Source organism: Erinaceus europaeus, chromosome 21 (assembly GCF_950295315.1).
Source record: "Erinaceus europaeus chromosome 21, mEriEur2.1, whole genome shotgun sequence".
NCBI classification, from domain to species: Eukaryota; Metazoa; Chordata; class Mammalia; order Eulipotyphla; family Erinaceidae; genus Erinaceus; species Erinaceus europaeus.
In genome coordinates, this window is record NC_080182.1 from 13367574 (window position 1) to 13392691 (window position 25118).

At 41.3% G+C, this 25118-nt stretch overlaps 1 protein-coding gene across 14 annotated transcripts in view; it reads right to left on the reverse strand.

The window, feature by feature from the left end:
- Positions 1-25118, reverse strand: part of THRB (thyroid hormone receptor beta) — a 480256-nt gene that overhangs the window by 134306 nt on the left and 320832 nt on the right. For 11 of the 14 annotated variants that reach the window (XM_060180429.1, XM_060180427.1, XM_060180435.1 and 8 more), the window contains one exon: positions 9411-9476. In XM_060180429.1, coding sequence (XP_060036412.1) covers positions 9411-9432 — 22 coding nt within the window. In that variant the 5' untranslated portion in view covers positions 9433-9476. The remainder of the gene's footprint in view (positions 1-9410; positions 9477-25118) is intronic. The other 3 variants (XM_060180438.1, XM_060180436.1, XM_007517171.3) reach the window with 1 other exon arrangement.

Here is a 25118-nt window from a genome sequence, read left to right on the forward strand (position 1 = left end):
CCCTCTCCCTCTCCCCTCTCCCTCTCCCTTTCCCTCTTCCCTCTACCTCTTCCCTCTCCCTCTCCCTCTTCCCTTTTCTCTCTCCCTCTCCCTCTCCCTCTCTCTCTCTCTTCTTTCCTTCCTTTCTTGAACTGAGGTGCTATTTCCCTCTTCCTAACTGAACACTATAGAGCAACATTCACTCTTTTCTACCAGTTTGAGGAAAAAAAATGTAAAATTATAAGCATCTATGTTTTTCCTTTCTTTTGCTTCGTAAGGTGAATTAATTCCTTAGAAAGAGGTGATTCCCAGGGGGAAGATCTGCATTTTGCTGAGTGAAGTCTTAAAAGAGGATACACTTGGAATAAAGAAGTGGAGTGAAGTGTCCACAATCTTTAAAGGAAACAAACAGGTGGGATTGTGCGGTGGGAGGAGAGAGAAGACATCCAGAAAGCTGTCTGGAGTGGTCAGGGAAGCAGTATGCAGCAAGGGCATACTAGGAACTTTGCCTTTAGGGAGAGAAGGGAAGTAGGACATGAAGCTCCAACCGTCAGGAATGGACACAGGAGGAAGAGGTTCTGTGGGAGAGATATCTGAGGAGGAATTTTAAGGTTTTCTGTGTGATGTATATTAAGTCTCCTTTCTGCCCTCAAGGCATTTCATGGAAGACTGATGTCCTTTTCTAGTCTACTTGCTCTGCGGCTTTTGTTTCTTTTAGAAGTGACACCATAATGAAGAGAGAACAACAACAACAACAAAATGTTGCCACGGCTTTGTGGTTAAATACTCAAGAAATACAAATCTAAGTTTCTTTTCCCAGTTGACTCTACCAACAGTGGAGGGGATGGAGAAATTGACATTTTTCTTTCTCCTACTTGTGGTAACAACTGTAATCTGAGTAGATGGCCTTAAAGAATCTAAGGCCGAGTTTTATTTTTGGCCACAACTGGGGAAACATGAACTTGGAAGAAAGTGAGAAGAGGCTCCAGGTATCCTTTCACAGGAAGTATGCCAGGAACATACTTCACCTCTTCGAGTAATCAGAGAAGGGAAGAGTGCCTCTTGCTGTTCTTATGGTTATGACACTAGCAGAGGTAATCTTTACAAAGACCCTTATGTAGCTCCACTGTCCTGACTCTTGGTAGAGAGACAGAAAGACCTTCACCACTCTCAAGCTGCGCCCTCCCCTCAGTGGGTAGGTCCAGGATACTTTGAAAAGACATAACAACCCAATATGAGAGGGTTGTTTGCAAAGAAATATCTTTGATCTTGATTATTTACTTTTATGCTGAATGAAAAAAAAATGTACTAACAAATTCAGAAGAACTCATTGGGCCCCGCCCATCAGAATATTTCCAAACTTGACAGCAAAGATACCAGTCATACAATGACACTTCACAGAATTCACTATATATAAATTAAAACTCTCAGGAGTCAGGCGGTGGTGCAGTGGGTTAAGCGCACATAGTGCTAAGTACAAGGACCGGTATAAGGATCCTGGTTCGAGCTCCCGGCTCCCCACCTGCAAGGGAGTCGCTTCATAGGCGGTGAAGCAGATCTGAAGGAGTCTATCTTTCTCACCCCCTCTCTATCTTCCCCTCCTCTCTCCATTTCTCTGTCCTATCCACCAACAACGACATCAAAAACCACAACAATGTTGAACAACAAGGGCAACAAAAGGGAAAATTTAAAAAAATTAATTAATTAAAACTCTCATATGTCAACAATGCTATAGCATCATGTACTTGTAAGTGGTTCAAAATGAATATTTTATAGAGATATAGAGAGGAAAAGAGTTAAGTGTTAACATTTGAGGACTATGGGTAAAGGATACCTGGCAAGTCTGTATTAATCATGCAGCTTTTCAATTAGCATGGGATTATTTTTAAAGAAGAAAAATTAAAATATCAAATTAATATTGCCATAAACAAAAATAAATGGCCCATACCAATTTGAGAAAATATTTGTAATATTTGTAAGAGACAATAAATTAAATACTGATTATATACATCCTAAAAAAAAGACAAACGAGCCGGGTGCTGGCATACCTGGTGGAGCGCACATGTTTCAATGTTCAAGGACCCAGGTTCAAGCCCCCAGTCCCCACCTGCAGGGGCAAAGCTTCACAAGTGGTGTCTCTCTGTCTGTCTCCCTCTCTATCTCCACCTTCCCTCTCGATTTCTGGCTGTCTTTATCCTATAAATAAAGATAATAATAAAAAAAAGATAAATGGCACAATAGAAAAGTAAAACGAACACGCAAAGACACATAGTATTTCAGAGGCCACTTGACGTGCATGTGCAGTGTTTGAAATTCATTATCAGCAAGAATGTGGCAGATATAGAAAAGTTGCACTAAAACTAACAAGCTGCTAACATAAAAATAGATAAACTTGAAACTCCAGTTTTGGACAGTATCTGATTAAATGGATCTGTATTATAGTCATGGGTATTGCATTAGGCTAGTTATAATTTGACAACAGAAAAAGTCTCTAAAGATGTTCAATCCAAACAAACAACATTTCCTTTTACTTAGTAGAATTTATCTGAAGCGAATAATCAGAGAGGTTCAAAATTGTGTGTGACCCAGTTCATCATAATATTACTTAACAATTAGGGATTGACAATTAGGAACTACATTACTGTTTGAAGGATTATTAAATAGCTTTTGGCAGAGTATTGACAATTGGGATCATTAAATATATGTACACCTTTAACACTAACTTCCTTTGTTTTTTTTTTTTAATATTTTTTTAAATTTCTTATTGGATAGAGACAGAGATAAACTGAGGGAAGGTGGAGACAGAAAGGGAGAGAGACAGAGAGAGACACCTACAGCTCTGCTTCACCACGTGTGAAGCTTTCCTCCTGCAGGTAGGGCCAGGGACTTGAACCTGGGTCCTTGCGTACTGTAATGTAAGTGCTTAACCTGGTGCACCACTGCCTGGCCCACACTGGCTTCTTTTGAATGCTACAATTACTTTGCTTTGAATGACTTTCTAAGTTTATAAAAATATTCTGCATGGGGTCCTTGCGTACTGTAATGTAAGTGCTTAACCTGGTGCACCACTGCCTGGCCCACACTGGCTTCTTTTGAATGCTACAATTACTTTGCTGTGAATGACTTTCTAAGTTTATAAAAACATTCTGCATGGGTTGTAAGACTTCAGCACAACTGCGATTCTCTTTTGAATCAGTGAGAATCACTGAGGAACAGCTAAAAAGGCTCAGAACAGTTGACATGAGCACACAATAAGAGACTAAATTTTCTTAGTTTAAATGTTTTGTTTGACATGAGCACACAATAAGAGACTAAATCGTTTTAGTTTAGATGTTTTGTTTGACTTTGAATAACTTTTTCATTAGGATGGACACAAAACACATTGTTCCAGGATTCTCTTTTCCTTCATACCCAACCCTCAAAGTCCACATACTTTATGTATGAAAATGTGATTTACAAATGTGAAGTATAGAATTTCTAGTCTTAAAAATGGAAGGGGAACTAGAGTTGCACTTTTTTATTTACTGAGTAAGAAATCAAAGATCTAGGAAGTCTAGGAAACTTGCTTTGTTACTATCTGTGATATATCATAGTTTCTACAAATGAGAAAAATATGAAGTCCACGTAGGCTAGTGGACAATGTAAATAAACAAATGAGCTGTAGAAGCAAATGCCTAACATGGAAGTATCCAGTCCGAGAAGTAGTAAGAAATGTAAACAAAACAACCCCTATGTAATTCTCATTTCTGATGAACAAGTGACCCAGTCTCAAGCAAGCAATCCGAAGATTATACAGTGCAAACACTGAGGGGAGCTGCTCAGAATGCCTGGTCATCGTCTTTAAAAATAGCTACCAGGGGATGGGGATGGGATACAGAGTTCTGGTGGTGGGAACTGTGTGGAGTTGCACCCCTCTTATCCTATGGTTTAGTCAATGTTTCCTTTTCATAAATTAAAAAAAAATATCCCTCACTGCTACCTAGGATACACTCAGTAATAATGCCTTGAGAAAGAAAAAGGAGAGGATTACAAGAGGGACGCTACTCAAATAAGCAGCCCACAGAGGAGAGATTCAGGGTTAACAACTTAATGAGAAATCCATTATTCATAAGGATGGATTCCATACCGATGTAATTTTAAATCTCTAGGGTCCTACCTTCAGTAAAAAGACCAAGTATTTTGCTGACTTTAAGACATATACTAATTCCAAACAGTTACACCAACTGAGCAAACCAGTATCCTTGCAAACATAATAAATCCACCCTTGTTTCTGTTGCATTAGGCACAATGAGAGAATTTTAAGTTCTTAGCTTCCTTTTCAGTTAAGGTCAAAATTCTCTAACTTGGTATTTAGACTTTTAGGTAGTCATATTTTAGAACAAGGCCCTCCCCTGCATGAATCATCGCCTTATGCAAAACAGAGCTCATTATAATACCATAAACATTAGCAGAGTTCTCCTCAGATTACCTAGGAAGGGGAGCTTATTTCTTCAGTAATAAAATTACCATGTTAGGGTAGTTTCTTAACTTTCCTCACTCAAAGCAGTATTTCTCAATGAGTGATTTCATACAGTTCTGATTTCAAATTAGGTGGGGTAAAGCAATGAGCAAACTTTGGCAAGACCTGACTTTATTGCAGCTGATACTCAATAACTCCAGAAAATAAACAACTTTCCACTTGGGCTAATGAAAAATAACATAAATTTCATAAGCATCACGGTTGAAGGAGACTGCATACTAACAACAATGCTTATCTGAAAGTACTGCTCTGCTTGGTTTTAGGAAAAAGAGACTCAGTGTTCTTACTCCTCTTCATTAAAAAAATGGTTTTCCTATCATAATGTTTAATAAAAGGGTTGTCTTATCATAATGTTTAATTGATTTCCTCTATTACAAAAGATTAATCTTACTTATTGTTATTTTTTTAAAAAGATTTTATTTATTCATTCATGAGAAAGATAGGAGAGAGAGAGAGAGAGAGAGAGAGAGAAAGAACCAGACATCACTCTGGCATGTGTGCTGCTGGGGATTGAACTCAGGACCTCATACTTGAGTCCAGTGCTTTATACACTGTACCACCTCCCAGACCACCCTATTATGTTTTTCAAAGAAGAAAACATGCACATTTGACCTTTCAGTTATGCTGTGAAAGAAACAAATTAGATCTCATGGCTTACAACTATATTATGGTCTCCTTTTAGATTTCTTCTTTACTTCTCTCCCTTCCTTCCTTCCTTCCTTCCTTCCTTCCTTCCTTCCTTCCTTCCTCCCTCCCTCCCTCCCTTCCTCTGTCTCTCTCTTTCTCTCTCTCTCTCTTTCTCTCTCTTTCTTCCCTCCCTTCCTTCCAGTTGCCACTAGGGTTATTGCTGGAGCTCAGTGCCTGTACAACAGCTCCTGGTGGTCAAGACCCCTCCCCATTTTTTTTTTGTTGTTGTTTATTTGGTAGGACAGAGAGAAACTGAGAGGGAGAGAGATACAGAGACACCTGCAGTAAAGCTTCACTGCTCGTGAAGCTTCCCCCCACCCCCACAGGTGGAGAGTGAGGACTTGAACCCGGGTCCTTGTGTATAGTAACATGTGCTGAACCATATGCATCACCTCCTGGCTCCTTCCCTTTAGGTTTCTTAAAACAAACATGTAGCTTGAGACCATGGCAAGAGTCCAGGGGAAAATGACACTAATTTATTTTCCACAAAGAAGGAAGTCTAAAGTAATGGTTTTTCTTAGCTGAAGCTATTAACATGTAGATGTTAACAATGTCGATATGAATTAGGTTTCTATTGAAATTGGTAACACTGTTAATTTTTTCTTTGTTCTTTTCTTTTTCTTTTGTCTCCAGGGCTATCGCTGGGGCTTGGTGCCTGCACTGGGAATCCACTGCTCCTGCTCCTGGAAGCCACTTTTTTTCCATTTATTAATTATTTTTAATTGAATAGGACAGAGAGAAATTGAGAGAGGAAGGGGAGATAGAGAGAGGGAGAGAAAGAGACACCCACAGATCTGCTTCACCACTTGTGAAACGACCGACCCTCTTGCAGGTTGGGAGCAGAGGCTCGAACTGGGACCTTTCTACAAGTCCTCGTGCTTCATACTATGTGTGCTTAGCCAGGTACGCTACCGCCTGGCCGCCTCTATTATTTTTTTATTGTAAAACAAATGCTCTTCCCTTCACTGAGAGGTTCTCTCTCACCTTTTGGGTTATGTTCAACAATAAGAAGACTAAAACGACTTTGGCCTCTAGAAAAAGTATCAGCAAACTGTAGCTCTTGGGCCAAAGCTGACATAGCCTTAGTTTTGCTGATAAAGTATTATCTGTATGGTTCATGATTTTTCCATATTAAATGGCAGAATTGAGTAGTCTTCAAAGTCAGAGATTTCCTATGTGGTCCTTTATGAAACAAAACTTGCCAATCCCTCTCGTATAGGAACCTAACATGGATGGACGGCCACTACTATATTTTAGAACAAGAGCCATGACAGGCAAAACAGACAAAATCATTGTATGCCAAAACCACATTTATAGCAAATTCTGTTATTTTATTTATTTATATTTTTATTAAAGGTATGTGCTTTGAACCTGTACCTATGGGAATTTTTACAGGTGGGCAAATGACCATGGAATTTAGAGCCACCTATAGTTTGTGACCTCACTTATCTTTTATCTGAGAGAGGCTTTCTCTAGTTTTTGCAATGTGGGTGCCTGCTATTAGAAATGTGTGTCCTGACATATACCTGTGGTTTCAACAATGGCTGTTATCACTCCATCCAGCGGAGAGTCCCATGCACAGCTATATAAACAGGAAGGCTATATTAAGGCTAAATGAAACCAATTTCCCAACAAATGAACAATTTTATGACATAGAGTGTCTTTTAAGTAAGGAAGATTTTTTGGCTGAGTTGGCAGTGATATAAGTGGGAGGGAAAGATAGAAACAAGCTGAGGATATGGACCGACCTGCCAACGTCCATGTCAGGTGGAGAAGCAATTACAGAAGCCCAGACCTTCCACCTTCTGCACCCCATAATGACTTGAGTCCATACTCCCAGAGGAAGAAAGAATAGGGAAGCTTCCAATGGAGGGGTGAGACACAGAACTCTGGCCTGTGAGAACTGTATAAAATTGCAGCCCTATTACCTTACAATCTTTTCAATCATTATGAAATCACTAATAATAATAAAACAGAAATGTTAGTGGGGATATTTTGATGCCTGTTCTTTCAATTTTTCTTCTTGTCCTTGTTCTACTTTCTTTTTTTTTTTTTTTTTCTTTTTAAAGATTATTTACTCTGATAGACAGAGAATGAGAGGAGAAGAGAAGGATAGATAGAAAGACAGATAGACGGATGGATAGAGAAACATATCGCTGCTCAACTCTGGCATAAGGTGGTGCAGCTATTGACCCTGTCTGTGACTATTGGGCTTGAGGTATGAGAATCCTGTGTTCTAACATGCTGAGATATGTCTCCAGCCTATTTGGTGTTTGCTAAGGGGAGAGAAGATGCCTCTGAGGCCTTCACTTCTTACAGGTGAGAATCATTCTGGTTTTGCTGTAGCAGGAGCTCAGGTGTATGTGGGTAGAGAGGCAGGACAGTGATGATGGGGAGCGTAATGTGCGGGTCACTGGGAAGCTTTCAGATTTCCAGAAGGCTGACAATCAACTATCAGTTGTTTTTATTTCTCAGACCTGGTATATGGATGTTTGAAGGAATTTGTTTTGCACATTTGGTTGGCCACTGGGTGGGGTTTAACTCGTTCGAGTTATCAAAGGTCAGCCTGCACTTGTGATGCACATATCCGTGGGTTTTTATCCTGCTACCATAGTAACCAAAAGAGCAGTTAGAGACATAGTGCGAGGCTTGCAGAGGGACAGCAGAGGCTGTCAGTTGACAGTACACAGGTTATAGCACTCAGCAGACCTATTTGAGTTAGGCCATGAGTCTTTGCTATCTTCAGATGTTAATCGTTAACATTTATATATGGGTGTACTTCATTTAAAATCTAGATTTATTTGTGTTTTCCCAAATTTGGACTGGGTGTGGTGTATTGCACTAAAGCAAAAGACTCTGGGGAAGAAGGGAAAAGGAAGGATTGGAGAGTGCTTGAGGGTCCTGGTGCATGATGGGCCTAAGCTGGAGGTGAGCCTTCTGCTGACATGGATCACAGGGAAATGAAAGACTGCACCATGGACAACAGCTGGACTGTAAACCACTGTACACTCCAATAAAGTGATGAAATGTCTGAATTTCTGACTTCTCGTGAAAATTCAAAATCTCTGAACAGACTGAGCTTCATCCCTGCCTATCAGTGATCGCTGAGAGTGGAGGAGTGGCTTCTCCTCGTAGAGAACTTAACTTGATTTTGATTGGGTTTCCTTGTTTGAACTTGTTTTAGGTATTGGTGTTATCTACCTGGTCCTTGGGGGACTCTGACATTGCAACCACTCTGCTAGATGCTTCACAGAGTACTCATATTCATGAAAAATTATATTTCTTGGCAGGGTTGTGGGTGATTCTATCTGGCCTTTGTCCCATGCTAAGAGTTTTTTTTTGTTTTGTTTTTGTTTTTAACCAGAGCACTGCTCAGCTCTGGCTTATGGTGGTGTGGGGGATTGAATCTGGGACTTTGGAATCTCGGGCATAACATTCTCTTTGTATAACCATTATGCTATCTACCTCCACCCAATAAGAGTCTCCAGATTACCTTGTGACATAAATATAGTCTGTCCCAAGACAGGAAAAAAATATAAATAATAATAATGAAATGAACTAAATAAATTTGAAGAGATAATATATATATATATAGTCTGTCCTGCCTAAGAATGGAATTAAAAGCTCATTTTAGCAAAGATGCTTGGACTCTGTGGTCTCTAAGTGTGCAGGGCCACTTATGACATTGATCTGATTGAATGTGAAGAGATGTGTTGGGACCAGGTGGTGGTGCACCTGGCTGAGCATATACATTACTGTGTGCAAGGACTCTAGTTCAAGCTCCCAGTCTCCACCTGCAGGGGAAAGCGTCACAAGTGGTGAAATAGGGCTGCAGGTGTCTCTCTGTCTCTTTGTCTCTCTGTTTCTTCCTCTCTTTGTCTCTCCCAACCTTCTCAATTTCTGTCTTTATCCAAAAACAACAACAAAAAAAGAATACATATGTTTAGTATGTAACAGTGATTGTAGGATTGTTGAAAGTTGGGTTTTTACTATGAATTATTATTTCCTTCTCATTCTGTTTATGGTGATGAGGCCAGCCATAGTTTCTGAAGATGGAAAAATAACTTGTAGGGATATGTTTGCAGAATATGTTTTATTTAATAGCACTTGGTTTGGAAATAATTGTTATTAAGATTCTCAGGTTGATGTCTTAGGAGCCCTGTATTTCTCTTTAAGTGGGACAAAAATGGAAACACAATAAAAAATAAAAAATATATATAGATACCTGTCATACTGTTGGGCGTCATAGGTTAGTAATCATTCTGGATCCTTTTTTTCACTGACATCTCCTACAAAGAGAAAGACAAGAAAACACACCACAGGTTATGACCTACATTTTTCAAAATACTTTTGTGCCAGCCAATATAACATCAGTTAATTAGCATGGGGTGATTTGTTATTCTTGACTCATAACTGTGAACATTGAAATTACATTGGTGTAATTACATTTATGTGTTTACAGATATTTTAACTTTTTTTTTTTTGCCTCCAGGGTTATTTCTGGGGCTCAGTGCCTGCACCATGAATCCACTGCTCCTGAAGGCTATTTTTTTCCCCCTTTTATTGCTCTTGTTGTTTTATCTTTGTTGTGGTTATTATTGTTGTTGTTGTTGTTCGTTGTTGGATAGGACAGAGAGAAACCGAGAGAGGAGAAGACAGAGAGGGGGAGAGAAAGATAGACACCTGCTGACCTGCTTCACCGCCTGTGAAGTGACCCCCTGCAGGTGGGGAACCGGGGCTCGAACCAGGATCCTTGCACTGGTCCCTCCACTTCATGCCGTGTGCGCTTAACTCGCTGCACGACCTCCTGACCCCCACCTTTTAACTTTCATCTCAGGGTTTCTTTATAAATGTTACTTTATTCAAGGTCACATGTCTATTTTATATTGTACCATCTCACAGTTTAGAAGCTTTTTTTTTTCTTCTTGTTGAGCAGCTTCACCACTCTGGGCCACTTTTTTCTCCCAGCTAGAAAGGGAGAGATGCAGACAGAGAGCTACAGAGAGGGAGAGAAAACACAGTACTGAAGTTTCTACCTGTGTTGTGAGGGGGTGGGATCTAGAATCTGGGTCATGTACATGACAAAGCAGGAACCTCCACAGGTGAGCTATCACCCTAGCCCTCCATCTCACATTTTAAAGAGACCTACTTGTGCACTGACTTGCTGTTTGTCCCAAGATTGGTTAAGATGTTTCAACATCATGGGGCTGCGTGAATGGTAGAGCAATGCTGTGGGTGTCTCTCTTTCTCTCTTCCTCTCTGCCTCCCCTTTCCCTCATGAATTATTTTTGTCACCAGCCAAAAAAATAATAAACATTAAAAAAATATGACTTAACATCTTTACTGAAGACTCTTGCCTTCAAAGCGTGGTATGTGGACCTGCTGTTACAGATCTGGCTGGCAACTAGAGAATTTTAGGTCTCACTTCAAGCCTATTAAACCAAGTCTGTATTTGTACAGAATCTATAGATGATTCATAAACATTTTAAAGTCTTAGGTACACTGCTCAACCGAATGGAATACATAGTCCATCTTCTCATTGGCAAGTTTCAGTTAGTCCTAAACTCCTCCCCCTCATCATTACACAAGAACAGAAGCCAACCCTGGTGTCCCGACCTGGGATAGAGGTTCAGTATGCATCAGTGAATAGAGGCACCATGACAGAGGGGAGGAGGTGAAAGGGTGCACACAGTTGGCTGATTCAGATGGCTGATGAACATGGCCCTGCATCCTTTGTAATATAACTGGGGACAGACAAGGATTAGTTATCTTCTTCTACCAGAGCTTCTACATCCAGCAGCGATTTGGTGGCTTGGGAATAGCACTAATGACCAAGGTCTAGGTTTGAGGATGAATACTGTCACATACTAGGCATGGGATCATGACAAGCAATTTCAAAACAATAGGCTCTCCACTTATTCACACATGAAAATACTTGTTCTACTTCACAAGGTTGAAGCGTCTTTCTTTCTTTCCTCCCTCTCTTTCTTTTTCTTTCTTTTTTTCCCCTATAGAGTTATTATTGCTGTGGCTCGGTGCCTGCACTACAAATGCACTTGCTCCTGGAGGTCGTCTTTTTTTTTTTTTTTTCCATTGTTGTTGTTGCTGCTGTTGATTAGGACAGAGAGAAGTTGAGAAAGGAGGGGAAGATAGGATGAGAGAAAGAAACACCTGTAGACCTGATTCACTGCTTGTGAAGCGACCTCCTTGCAGGTGGGGACTTGGGGATTTGAACTGGGATCCTTGCATGGGGTCCTTGTGCTTTGTACTATGTGCACTTAACCTGGTGCTCTACCTCCCAGCTCCCCAAGAATGAATTTTCTAAGTTTAAAAAATAATGAATGAAAATGTTCGGTAAACCACAATGGTCTATGCACATGGAAACCTTTGGATAAAGGAAGAAACCTGATATTAAATGACTGGATGGAGAAAAGGAAACATGTAGATGATATTTATAGCACAGATGTATATATGGCTGCCCAGTGTCTATCTTCACATCTACTCATAATACTGCAGGATTGAACTTATACCTCAATGGTAGTCCTAGAAGTCAAGGTCAAAAGACTAGAGAAGGTACTGTACAGCAAACCATAACAAAGGGACTTTTCAAAGTTAACCCAATTAACAAATAATGTGATGATAATATTAACTATTGATTGTCTTTTTGAACCCTAAGACAGCAGGAACCTCACATCTTCACTATAGAGCCCCTACTTCCCCCAGTCCTGGCACCCTTGGATAGGGCTCACTTTCCCGTATGCATCTCCCAATCCATACCAAATAATATTGCATCCGCCGATCACAACCTAACCAAAGCAACGATTGCCATCTCAACATGCTTCACCTCAGAGTGTATCCAGAGACTTCACGTGTGGAATGACAACCCTTCAGCTTCATTACTTGGGTGAGACCTTTCCTTTTATAGTACACTCTAATTTCATCTCAGGTAGTTCACTTTCTAACAAAGTCCCATAACCTAGACATACACCAGTTTCTGTGAGAGAGAGCGTATGTGCACACATATCCATAAACTACTGCAAAATATATACCTGAAAGCAGGATTACACTAGAGTTTGCAGTGAGTACCTCCCTAACACTTCCTCTCCACTATTCCAAACTTGGGATCCATGATTGCTCAACAAATTGTTTGGCTTTGTATGTTAACTCTCTTTTCAATCACCAGGTTCCAGATGCCACCAGGATGCTGGCTAGGCTTCCCTGGATTGAAGACCCCACCAATGTGTCCTGGAGCTCAGCTTCCCCAGAGACACACCTTACTAGGGAAAGAGAGAGGCAGACTGGGAGTATGGACCGACCAGTCAACGCCCATGTTCAGCGGGGAAGCAATTACAGAAGCCAGACCCTCTACCTTCTGCAACCCTCAACGACCCTGGGTCCATGCTCCCAGAGGGCTAGAGAATGGGAAGGCTATCATGGGAGAGGGTGGGTTATGGGGATTGGGTGGTGGGAATTGTGTGGAGTTGTACCCCTCCTACCTTATGCTTTTGTTCACTAATCCTTTCTTAAATAAAAAATTAAAAAAAAAAAAAAAAAAGACTAGAGAAGGACCAAAGAGTGACATCACTCACTCTGGTGTGCTTGTTCCTACTGTAGCCTTCTTTTCCCTTCATATTCTCTCAAGATTTACAATTAAATACATTGTAAAAATTCCCCCTTGAGAAAAATCTCACCCAATGAACCTAGTGAGTCACTGCTTATACAATCTGTACATAGTTGAACTGAACACTGCCTCCCTTCATGTCTCCACAGCAACCTGTCCTGAGGAAGGTGTCTGCGTGACTTACTCAAGGCCAGATGCCATAGATTGCTATTCCTGGACTCTCTCAGGAGGAAAGGGAGTAGAGTGTCGTGCCTTCTGATAGATGAGATGAATGGGATTTAAGAGGGTTTTTGTGTTAATACTTCAGTTGGTGTCCACTGGAAGTCCTGAGGGCCTAGGACCGGGTAGGGTATCCTAGTATTTATTCAGAGGTAACTATCATGGTTCTGTTAAAATATAAGATGTTCAAATGTTAGGTTACTATGGACTCTGCACTGAGACTACTATAGGAAGACTTTCAGAAGGGCAGATTCAGCCCCTCTCACATTGTCCAGAGCAGATGGGGATGCTCTTGACACCTTTTAAATAAAGATTTTATTTATTAATGAGTGAGATGAAAGAACCAGACATCACTCTGGTACATGTGCTACCATGGATCAAACTTGGGACAGCATGCTCAAGAGTTCAACGCTTTAGCCACTGCACTACCTCCCAGACCACTGCTCTGGACTTTGTTTTGTTGTTTGTTTGTTTGTTTTTTGTCTTCAGGGTTATTGCTGGGGAATGGTGGCTAAAGTATGAATCCATTGCTCCTGGCAGCCATTTTTTCCTTTTTTCTTTTTTCTCTTTTTATTGGATAGGACAGAGAAAAACTGAGAAAGGAGGGGCAGATCGAGAGGGGGGAGAAAAAGATAAACACCTGCAGATTTGTGTTGTCAGTCATGAAGCATTCCCCCCCTCAGGTGGGGAGGGGGAGAAGGGGCTCGAACCTGGATCTTTGCAGGGTCCTTGTGTGTGACCACCTGATCCCCACTCTAGACTTCTTAAATGGAAGAACTGCAGAGGCCTCTCTGGAGGCAGTGGAAAGCATTGATTGGGAGTGCACCTTGAAAATGTGTTTACACAACATATAGCTGCTGTGTACTAAGTTCAGCATAAAGTGTACATGCGTAGGGCATGAAGCATTGTTGGAGCTTGTAGGATGGGGCCAGAGACCCTTGCCCCACTTTGAATCTACACTGTCTTAGCTTCTGTCTGTGGCACCTGAAAAAACGGCTGGGGGAAGGCCAATGGCTGTCTCCTCAGGGTGGACTGCATCTTACACTGGGTGGCCAATGATGCTATGAGTCTCTATCTGATACCTCTTGCTCTATTTTGAAAAACCCTTCTCTGGCTCTCAGAGTTTCCCCTTTTTGACCCTTTCCCTTCTCAGAGAAAAAGGACTCTTCACATTCAGTTCTTGACATCTGAGAAGAATCTTTGGAGAACAAGCTCCAAGTTCAGCGTGGAGGAAAGATTCTAGGACCAGGTCCCACTTGGATGGTCTCAGGCCTCAGTTTAGTAGTTTGGCCTCCTTGGACAGGAGCCTTCCCTCTCTGAGCTCCATTTGGACAGTGAAATCAAGATTCCTGTTCTTCAGGGTTGTGGAAAGAGCCAAGAGAATTTGAAAATGTATATGTGCAAAATTAGGGCACCGGTGCAAACTGTTAGAAGATTTTTTTCATTAGTATAGTCACTATTATGAGCTGCTTATGTCTTAGCTGCCAATCATCCTGAAAGCATGGCAAGTTGGGGCTCTTCTCTAGCCTCCACTCTGAAGTACTGTGCTAGGGTTTGAAGACTCCCAAGAACACCGAATGCCACACCAGGCCCATTACCACAGATAAAAAATAGATAGAAAGCATTGCCCAATGTTCTTATATTTATAGCTGGAATTTATCCTATTGTGTTTTTTTTTTTCCTCATTCAAGATTACCTTTAATGTTCATCTATATTTCTTTTGGGGAGAAAGAATGGTTGGTTATACAAATACTTTTATGCCTAATTCTGTGTTATCCTAAATGAAGTCTCAGATGCCTTGACCTGAGGTTTTTGCATTGTTAGAGTAAATCTAGAACCCATAAAAGTAAATATATAATAGTTGAATTCATGATGATAATAACAACTCAAGTAGAAGAGAATAGAGGCAAGGTACATTCAAGTCCTGTCATACTGTGATTGACCTTTTCATTTGATAAAATTAGCCCAATTTGAGGCTTTAGCTTTAAAAAAAAGCTCACAAGAGAAAAAACTAAGCCAGAGCAGTTAGACCAGGCATGATGATAATTAAAACTTTAAGTTACAAAAGATATAGAGAAACAGCAGTAGTTCCCCTCTGTTCTGCTTCCCAGGGGCTAATATGAGTGGTTCACTACTGGAAGTGGGAGATAGAGTGTGGATTCCTCCAGGGGTGACAGTGGGAGGCCAGGGCCCAGTATAAAAGACATTAGCAATGTCTGTTGAATGGGAAAGCTATAATCTTCATATCAAACATTCAGTAGTCACTGTAAGTATATTTTGTCTCCAGGTAGGGAGAGAATATAGCCAGGATACGTGGTTAAAACTGAGATTAATTTGCTGTGGCTGAATTTTTTTCCCATTACTTTTTTGCTCTTCTTATAATGAAAAATTGTAACTCCCACTCCTTTCAGTTCAAGTTCAACAATCTCATCCTAGAGTTCTTTCCTACATCTCATTTGATTCAATGTCCATGTCAAGTCGCCCTTCTCTTCTCTCCCTCCTCCCTTCTCTTTCCCCTACCTTTTCCCCAGGTAAAGTCACTATGGGGCGGGGAAATAGAACAGCACTGGGTATATTAAGAGCTATGTTTCAATAGTGGGGATAAGATCTGCCTTGAAGTGAAAAATGTGGAAGAGACAGGACAATGTAATGGACACATGAAAGCACTCCCCCTGCCTCATGTGCCAACTTCTGGGGCTACAGCTTGAGAGAAATCCTGTTTCTGCTTTGAGGACGTGGTCAGCAGTGGTGGTGGGTGGTGGGATTCTTAGGTCAGAGGGAACAAAAAAAAATTAAGGGGCAGGCAGTGGCACATCTGGTTAAGCACACATACTACAGTGCACAAGGACCCAGGTTCAAGTTTCTGGTCTCCACTTGCAGGAAGAAAGCTTCACGAGAGTTAAAGCAGGGCTGCAGGTGTCTCTCTATCTCTTTCCAGCTCCATCTCCCCACCTCTCTCAATTTCTCTCTGTCTCTATCCAACAATAAGTAAATAAAAATATTTTTTAAAAATCCTGTTACTCTAAAAACTACTTGCTCCATCTAGTTTATTGTCACACTGAGTGAGTCTTGGAAAAACTTTTTTTTTTTTTTACTCTAAAGACAAATATTTTCTTTTTTTTTTATTGGGGAATTAATGTTTTACATTCAACAGTAAGTACAACAGTTTGTACACGCATAACACTCCCCAGTTTCCCATATAACAATACAACCCCCACTAGGTCCTGATTCCTTCTTGGACCTGTATTCTCCCTCCCCTCACCCACCCACCCCAGAGTCTTTTACTTTGGTGCGATACACCAATTCCAGTTCGGGTTCTACTTCTGTTTTCTTTTCTGATCGTGAAAAACTCTTAACCACATAATGTAGCCATAGAAAGGCCAAGTAGCAACAGCCAGTACGTTTTATGAGGCCAACACGGAAAAAGATAATTTCAATCCCAGTTGTTTATGATGTACTTTCTTCTTAGCCACTTTGCTCTACGGGTGGATGACATCTTAAAATGCTTTTAAGCAATGGAAGCTGGTGTCCTAAGGAGAGATGGACGGAAATGGCTCCTACAGCAGGAGAAAGAAGTTCAGCAGATGATGGTGCTGTTGAGCAAAGCAGGCACTTAACGCTGACTCTACTGACACCTGGTGGAGAGTAGGGTAGTTTACTCGTGCCAAAGGAAAAAGTGTGGGTACATATGTGTCTGTGGGTGCATGTGTGCGTGAGTTAAGTGTGTATATGCTGAAGGGACTGAAAACAGAGTCATCATGTCAAGGCAATGAAATAAGTCCTGAGGAATGAGGGTACCACGCAGAGGCAGCAGATGCCGGAATATATAATTGTGGTTAGGTGACTCACCAAGAAACATGCATGCAAAACAACAAATGTGGAGAGGAAAATAAAACATTAGTACTGAACAAATTATCGCTGCTTCCCCACACGTGTTAGATGAGGAAGAAGACAACAACAAATCAACAAGCAAGCACCCACGCACTTGCAGCTGACCCTGGATATTGTTCTTAGAAGACTCTGCGGGGGTCAGACGGTAGCGCAGCAGGTTAAGCGCACGTGGTGCAAAGTGCAAGGACCAACATAAGCATCGGAGTTCGAGCCCTGGCTCCCCACCTGCAGGGGAGTCACTTCACAAGCGGTGAAGCAGCTTTGCAGGTGTCTATCTTTCCCCCTTTCTGTCTTCCCCTCCTCTCTCCACTTCTCTCTGTCCTATCCAACAACGACAACAACAATAATAACCACAACAATAAAACAACAAGGGCAACAAAAGGGAATAAATATTTAAAAAAACATAAGAAGACTCTGCAACTTGGATACTTGACAAATAGGTCCCCTCCATCCTGGGGAGATGGAGATTGTGTCTTTTGCCTCTGGAGTCGTCAGTGAGCCCTTTGCAGATTTATAACCTTGGCTTTGAAAAATAACCTTCCCGTGGAGATATTAGAGAGTCTGCTTTATCATTAAAATTTCTTGAAGATGAAAATAAAATTCCCCTATAGTTATACTTATTAAATTCCACTTCTTAAATTTAAACAGTCATTGGGGGAAAAAGAACTACAGGAACATACTTTATGCACTTTGTATAGTTTCCATTTCCACCTTCCCTTGACTCTTGTTTGATCCTGCTAGAGGTCTTCCTCTACCTGAAAATTTAATAGCTTCCCTTGAGGTGTCTTGCACATAGTATGGTGCACACACCAATCTGACTTTATTTTTCAACAATCTGTTTTTGATTTTTGAAACAACTGACACTCCATAGCGCCTAGTTCCAGCCTATTTTTTTTCCTTTAAGATTTATTTTACTTATTACATAAGGGAGAGTTTCACATGAAGAAGAGAGAAGGAGGAAGGGAGAAGGAGGAAGGGAGAAGGAGGAAGGGAGAGGGAGAGGAAGAGGGAAAGAGACAGACAGACAGACAGATAGATAGAGACAGCACATACATGTGCTGCTGGGGATTGAACCAGGAGCCTCAGGCATGACTGTCCAGTGCTCTACCAGTTGAGATATTTCCCCAGTCACTCAACTGTTTTTTAAACATATATTAAATATATACTTAGTTATATATATTTGTTTTATTTTAAGGAGAGTGAGATATAAAGAGAAAGATACACACAAAGAGACTAGAGCACTGCTCAGCTCTGGCTTCTGGTGGTGTTGGGTATTGAACCTGGGATTTTGGAGCCTCAGGTATGAAGAGTCTTTTTGCATAACCATTATGTTATCTCCCTGCCCAACTATCTATTTAAGGTGAGATTTTTAGGAAAGCACTAGAATACTTTTTAGTTCAAATTTATAAGAACCAATCCGTTATGTTAAAGTCATGAAAAAAGGGCTGTGCAATGGAGAAATCTTCCTTCCTTCCTCTCTTTCTTTCTTTCATTCTTTCTTTCTACCACCGAGCCCTTGGTTAAAGGTTGAGTCAAGGGGCTAAAATGGGTAGATCTAAGTATAAAGGTTAAAAATGAGGCAACCTTAAATGCTTTTTTTGTAGTTTGCTTTAATTTAAAATGCATTTAGAATGTACCTTCCAATGTCCTGTTTGAATGTAGGATGCTGATCAGAAAGCACACAGTCAAGTATCACCTCCTGGGGTCAGTGGTATACTAGAGAGACATTTAATCATGACAACCTCAGTATTTCAATGATTTTTCTCATGGTGATCTCAAGTTGTAACTAAAATGCCGCACTATTTAATTAAATATGCCTCATTATTTAATTAAACATGGCTAATTATTCAATTTAAAAATAGGCTGGGAGTATAGAATTCATGTGATGTATGATAGTTTTTTGCTGTGTTTACCTTGAAAATTAAATGCGTTTCATTACGGTCCTATGAATTTGCCAGGTACAAACTCATGTGGTACAGAGTTCAGATACTGTGACTGTAATAGTTTTTAGGATTAACAAAATGTTCCCAGCTGTAGTTTATATTACCTGCTCTTATCCCTTATTATTTCTGAGATCATGGTCAAATAATCTGACCTTTCAGTTTCATACTACAATGTTAGCTAGTATGTCCTGTGGCATAAAGATAGAATGAATGGGATAGAGTGGAATCTTTCCAAGATATATGACAGTTTTGGAAATAAGTAAGACTTGATCATTATTTACATTATTCCCTGAGCCTCTACCTACATTATCTGCAATGAAATTGCAAAGGTGGATATGAGAAGTAGCTGAGAAGTTGGTGAGATACTAATTACTTAGGATAAAATCTGACAAATGAGCCTAAGATCTTAAACACACCAGAATATTTGTATTGGCATCTCAAAAAGTATCACCATGGCTGGGCACCTGTTCTTCTATTTTCCTACATTTCTGATTGAAATTCAGCACTGAAGCTATGCTGTGCAGATGTCCCCTCAGGCTAGTGCCAGTTCCCGCGAGAGTTGGGACATTCTCGGAGCACCTGTTCCACCATGTTGTCCCCTCAGGCTAGTGCCAGTTCCCACGAGAGTCAATACGATATTCTCAAAGTGCCCTTCCTATCCAATCCTGTCCTGGCTCGTCACTCCCGGTTTTTGCACTCTCTCTTGCCCGGTTTTCACCTCAGTGGTTACACTCAGAAAAGGGTGCTGTGGGAGGCGGCCACGTGGCCTGAACCACTGTGCTCTCACCCAACTCTGAGGTGCCCACGCAAATAAAGAATTGTGTTCCCTCTTCGCTCCGGATTTCCTCTCTCTCTCTCTCTCCTCCGTGTCACAGCACGACAAAGCTACATGTATATTATGTACTAGAGATACTTAAAAGTTTTGGGGAGCACCTGCAGTGCTCGTTAGACTAACAGGTACCATCCTGACAAATTTTTTTTCTTAAAAAAAAAAATCCTACTGTCACCAGAGTTATCACTAGGGTTCAGTACCTGCATAGTCACCTGCATAGTCTTTTTTTTAAAAAATATTTATTTAATTTATTTATTCCCTTTGTTGCCCTTGTTGTTTTATTGTTGTAGTTATTGTTGTTGTTGTTGTTGTTGGATAGGACAGAGAGAAATGGAGAGAGGAGGGGAAGACAGAGAGGAGGAAGGAGAGAAAGATAGACACCTGCAGACCTGCTTCACCGCCTGTGAAGCAACTACCCTGCAGGTGGGGAGCCGGGGCTCGAACCGGGATCCTTATGCCGGTCCTTGTGCTTTGCGCCACCTGCGCTTAACCCTCTGCTCTACAGTCCGACTCCCTTGCATAGTCTTTTTTATGTGATTCTTTTTAAATTTTATTTATAAAAAGGAGACATTAACAAAACCATAGGATAAGAGGGGTACAACCCTATACAATCCTCGCTACCAGAACTCTGTATCCCATCCCCTCCCTTGATAGATTTCCTATTCTTTAACCTTCTGGGAGTTTTTCTTTCTTTAGTTGACACAAAGAGAAACTGAGAGGTAAGGGAAAGACAGGGAGAGGCAGAGGCACAGAGAGAGAGAGAGAGAGGGAGAGAGAGAGAGAGGCCTGCAGCAATGCTTCCCATTTGTGGAGCTTTCACTGGGCAGGTGGGGAGTGGGGGCTTGAAGCTGGGACCTTGCATACTGTAATGTGTACACTCTATTTGGTACACCACCTCCTGGCCTCTCTGACAAAGTTTCTGATTTAACTAATCTGAGTGTGTGAGAATCTAAGAGTAAGAGTCTTCTCCTTCTTTCCTTCCTCTCTCTCTCTCTCTTTCATTTCCTACTTGATCTGACTACATGTTTCAGGGACATGACTGAAAGCTTCCAGCTTAAACCATGCAGGAACATATTGGAAGAATGGAGAAGCAATCTGAGGCTATATCTGATGCTGGGCAGGTACCCACCCCCTTTTTCCACTCCTGAGTAGCTCACAACTTTGAATAGAACATAAATGAAGAGCTTCTTACTCAGATACCTGGCTCTATTTGTAGACAGTTACTATCTCTGAAGGCCACTTGATTTCTTTAAAAAATTTCTTTATTGGGGGGATTAATGATTTACAGTTGACAATAATTTGTACATGTATAACATTTCCCATAACATTGATTCTTAATGGGCACCTTTGGATTTGAGACACTTAAGTCCTGTAATAATAAAGAGATTGCGAAATACGTTGCATGAGGGACTTTTGCATTTTCTGTGAAGTTGGCTTTGATCTTGGCTTACTTGTAAGTATGGGATATCACCAAAGAAAAGTGTAAAAAGTTTTCTTAATTTCAAGGAGATTAAGGATCTTTGCTCACCATCTCCAGGATTATATGCCTAGCCTATATACCAATTTCTTTTTTCCCCACCAGGTTTATCTCTGGGGCTCAGTGCCTAAAGGATGATGCCACCATTCCTAGCATTCATACTTCCGATAAAGGGTGAGAAATAGAGAGTCATAGAGAGTGATAAAGAGTGACCGGGTCACACCAACAACACTACTCCACTGCTTGTGAAGCTTCCACCCAGTGAGTGGGAACCAGAGGCTTGAACCTGAGTCCCCATGCATGGTAATGTGTTCTCTTATCACATGAGCCACCGCTCAGCCTCTAGTTTTTCCCTGTACCAGAAAGGGCCTCCCAGTTGGTTCTGTTGAGAACTTCAGATCAGGAAACACTTGAACATGAGCAGGCATATAGAATGGGTCATTTTCCTGTCATCGTCATATTCCTGAAGCCATTCTCCACCTGTTGTGGTTGGATTCACTAGACACATTGTACAGTATTGGGTCGTGTTTGACTTCTCCAGGTCTCTAGATAGCTCTTTTAGCCCACCTCTTGCCAACCTTCCTTGGGTCATGGGGACACCCTGGCCAGTGTAGTTTACACCATGCACATCACTAATTAGAAACCACTAACCATATAAACTGTCATTATGTGCAAATGAAACGATAACACACACACACACACACACACGCACGCACGCACGCACGCACGCGCGTACACACACACACACACACACAACCCTAAAAGGTTCTACCAACGAAACAACTGGAAATAATAACTTCAGTCAAGTAGAAGATACAAAGTCAAAATACACACACCTGTGATATTTTTATATATGGATGATGAGTCAGAGGAAAGGGAATTTTAGGAAGCGATCTCAGTTCCAGCTGAACCCCCCAAATGAAACACTTTGGTGTGGATCTAACAAAGGAGGCTGAAGGACATTTATGATGAAAACTATAGGGTTTAAAATAAATAGGAGACAAAGAGAAAGGGAAGAACATCCACTATTTGTAGACTGTAAGAATAACTAGTATTAAAATGGTCACCCTTCCAAAATCAATCTATCTATCTATATATATTTTCAATGCAACACCTATCAGAATCCCAATGACATAGAGAAATGCAAAGTAAAACCACATTGATATTCCACCTCACATCTACATAAAGAAAATAGGAAATGATAAGCATTGGTGAGGATGTGGAGAACGAAGCTCTGTCACACTGGTGAAAATGTAAGCTGGTGCAGCCATTACAGAGACTAATAAATCATTATGAAATTATTAATAAAAATTAAGTAATAAAAAATCCCAATGGCAGTTTTCAAGGAAATTGAACCACTTATCTTAAAAATGTATGTAGGCTCACAAAAATCCACAGATAGCCAAAACAACCTGAGGAAAAAGAGGGATAATTGAGGTATCACAGGTTGGGAGGGTTTCAAAAGGTAGGGACTCCTCTCCATCCTCCCCCACAAGCTTGCCTGCTGGTAAGCACAGAGCAGGTACTCTACTCAGTCATTTGTTTGTCACCAGAGCTGGGGCAGCTCCTCTTCTGCTCGCTGGAGTGAATCACCTTTCCCTTGGCTTGCCACCTCTGTGAGGGATGCCAGCCAGTGCTAGTTGAAATATCCCATTTCTTATGTTGTCTATTTTCCATATTTACAAATCAGCAATCCCGAAATCCTCTCCAAGTTTTTCACATTCCTTTTAGCTCAGGAAGCCAAAAACAAAATGCCTTATTTGAGCCAGTGTCTGTTTCCTGCTTGGAATGGGGGTGGGGAGGGGTAGGAAGGTGGGGTGGAGGAGAGGGCATTCTGCAGGATTCTTAAATTCCGTATTCCTAGCATCACGATTATTTTCTGAACAATAGAATGAGATTGCTGATTCATGTTCAGCTCATGGTTCCAAGCATCTTTTTTTCCCCTGCTGTACTTGTGCCGATGCAACACAATAATGTTCTTTCTATTCATCCCTCTGAATTAGAAATGCCAGCAGCTCAGATATGCAACTGAAGGGTTCCCTCTCCCCTTCCGCTGGCTTATTTAAAGCCTTCCCACAAATAACACATTTTGAAACATTATATGGCGTTCACTTTGAGCTATTTGGCTTGGGTAAGGATAGCTAGACTTTACCTTATTATCAGTCTTCTTTATCAGCTCTTTACATAATGCCTAGCCCACTGTAACTATAATCCACCCCCCCCCAAATGCTTACTGAATAAATCACATGCCATTTCCTGAGGCTCAAGTCTGATGCTTCTATTCTGCCCATATTACAAGAAGCCCTCTGACAATTGCAGAAAATTGAGAGTACAACTCTCACGTTTTCAGGCCCTTGTTCAAATTCAGCCAAATGATGGACTTGCCTCTTCCAGGTCCGGTGGTCCAAGTGAACACTGTCCACCGCACAGTCTGCATGTCGTGCAGTGCCATTTTTTGACCCCGCCGTAGCAGTGAGATCTTGGTTATCTCTCCACATAGCTCTGCCAGTAAGTAGCCTAAGCCAGTTGTGGGGGTTTTGTTTCACAGTCGCAAGGCTCACCAGTGGGACTGCTCAGTGATCCAAAACCTCTAATGGTCAATGCGAGCTGTAATCCAAATCCCCTGGGTGGCTCTATAAATGCCCAATCCCAGGCAGCCTCCCAGACCAATTAGTGTTTTGTAGCTCAGGTCTCAGTTTTGTAAAGTTGCCCAAGGGAATTGGAGGTGCAGCAGAGGTGGAACATCATTGCCCTAAAGTGGCCTCAGAAGTAGTCTCCCGGAGGACTCCCTCTTCTCCCTTGCTAACTTCTATTCAAGAGGGAAGGAAGGCAAGGCACTAGAGACTAGAGTATCACTCCAGCATACGTGATGATTCTGGGATCAACTCTGCTCCCCCCCTTCCTTGCACACAGACATAAGTCCTGTACTTTCCCTGCTGAACCCTCTTCCTGGCTGTACTTTCTTGCTTGAAATCTCTCCTTTGCAAAGCAGGCAGAATGGTCTTTGAAAACACAGTTCAGCTCATGGCAGCCTCTGCTCAAAATCCTACACGACTTTCATCATCAGTCCCATTTGTCTCTGTGTACTGCACTCTCTCCAATTCCTTTCCCTTTGCACTCCCTCCACTGACTCCCTTGCTCCTTAGACATGCTAGTGTATTGCCACCAGAGAGTCTTTGACCCAAAATCTTCCTTCTGCTCCTAGATACCAGACAGGGTCCCTTCCTTACCTCTATCAATTATTTAAAGTCTCAGATTCTAAAACTGCCAACTGTGAGCACCCCAGTCCCTGCTGTATACTGCTGCTTCATTCCTGCAGTCTCCCCAAGAGCCCTAAACCAGCTCACTTCCCCCCACCATGGTATGAACATCTTTGAACATGCATCCCAGTTCACTTTTGGTTTTGCTGTTGCTGTGGTTTACTGCTTTGTCTCCTTCTGTTAAGGGGTCAGCTCCTTGAGAAGAGAGGGCTTTCTCTGTTACCCACAGTGCTCAGATAAGTTTTGCACATAGCAGGCCCATAATAAATACTTGTTCAGTGTATTTATCTGTAGGTGGTGGTGAAAGGTGGGGGCTGAATGATGAAGTGAAGGCTCAGTGATGCATGAAAAGCACAAATTTTCTCCAAAAAGATACATTTGGAGGAGATGTTTATCATTTGATTCTAATAGTAAGTCAAGGAAGGGACATTCCCTAGGCAATGTCTGAGTTAAAAGACTTCATGCTTGTTGAGACAGACAGTGGGGTAGTGACAGGGGGTGCAAGGATAGAAGTGACTGCTAATGGGCACAAAGGGTTCTTTTTTGTGAGGGGAGTGATGCAAATTTGCTAAAATGAGAATATAACGATAGCAGCACAATCCTATAAATATGCTAAAATTCAATGGTTTGTACACTTTCAAGAGATGGTCTTTATTACACAGATTATGTCTCAATAAAACTTAAAATTCA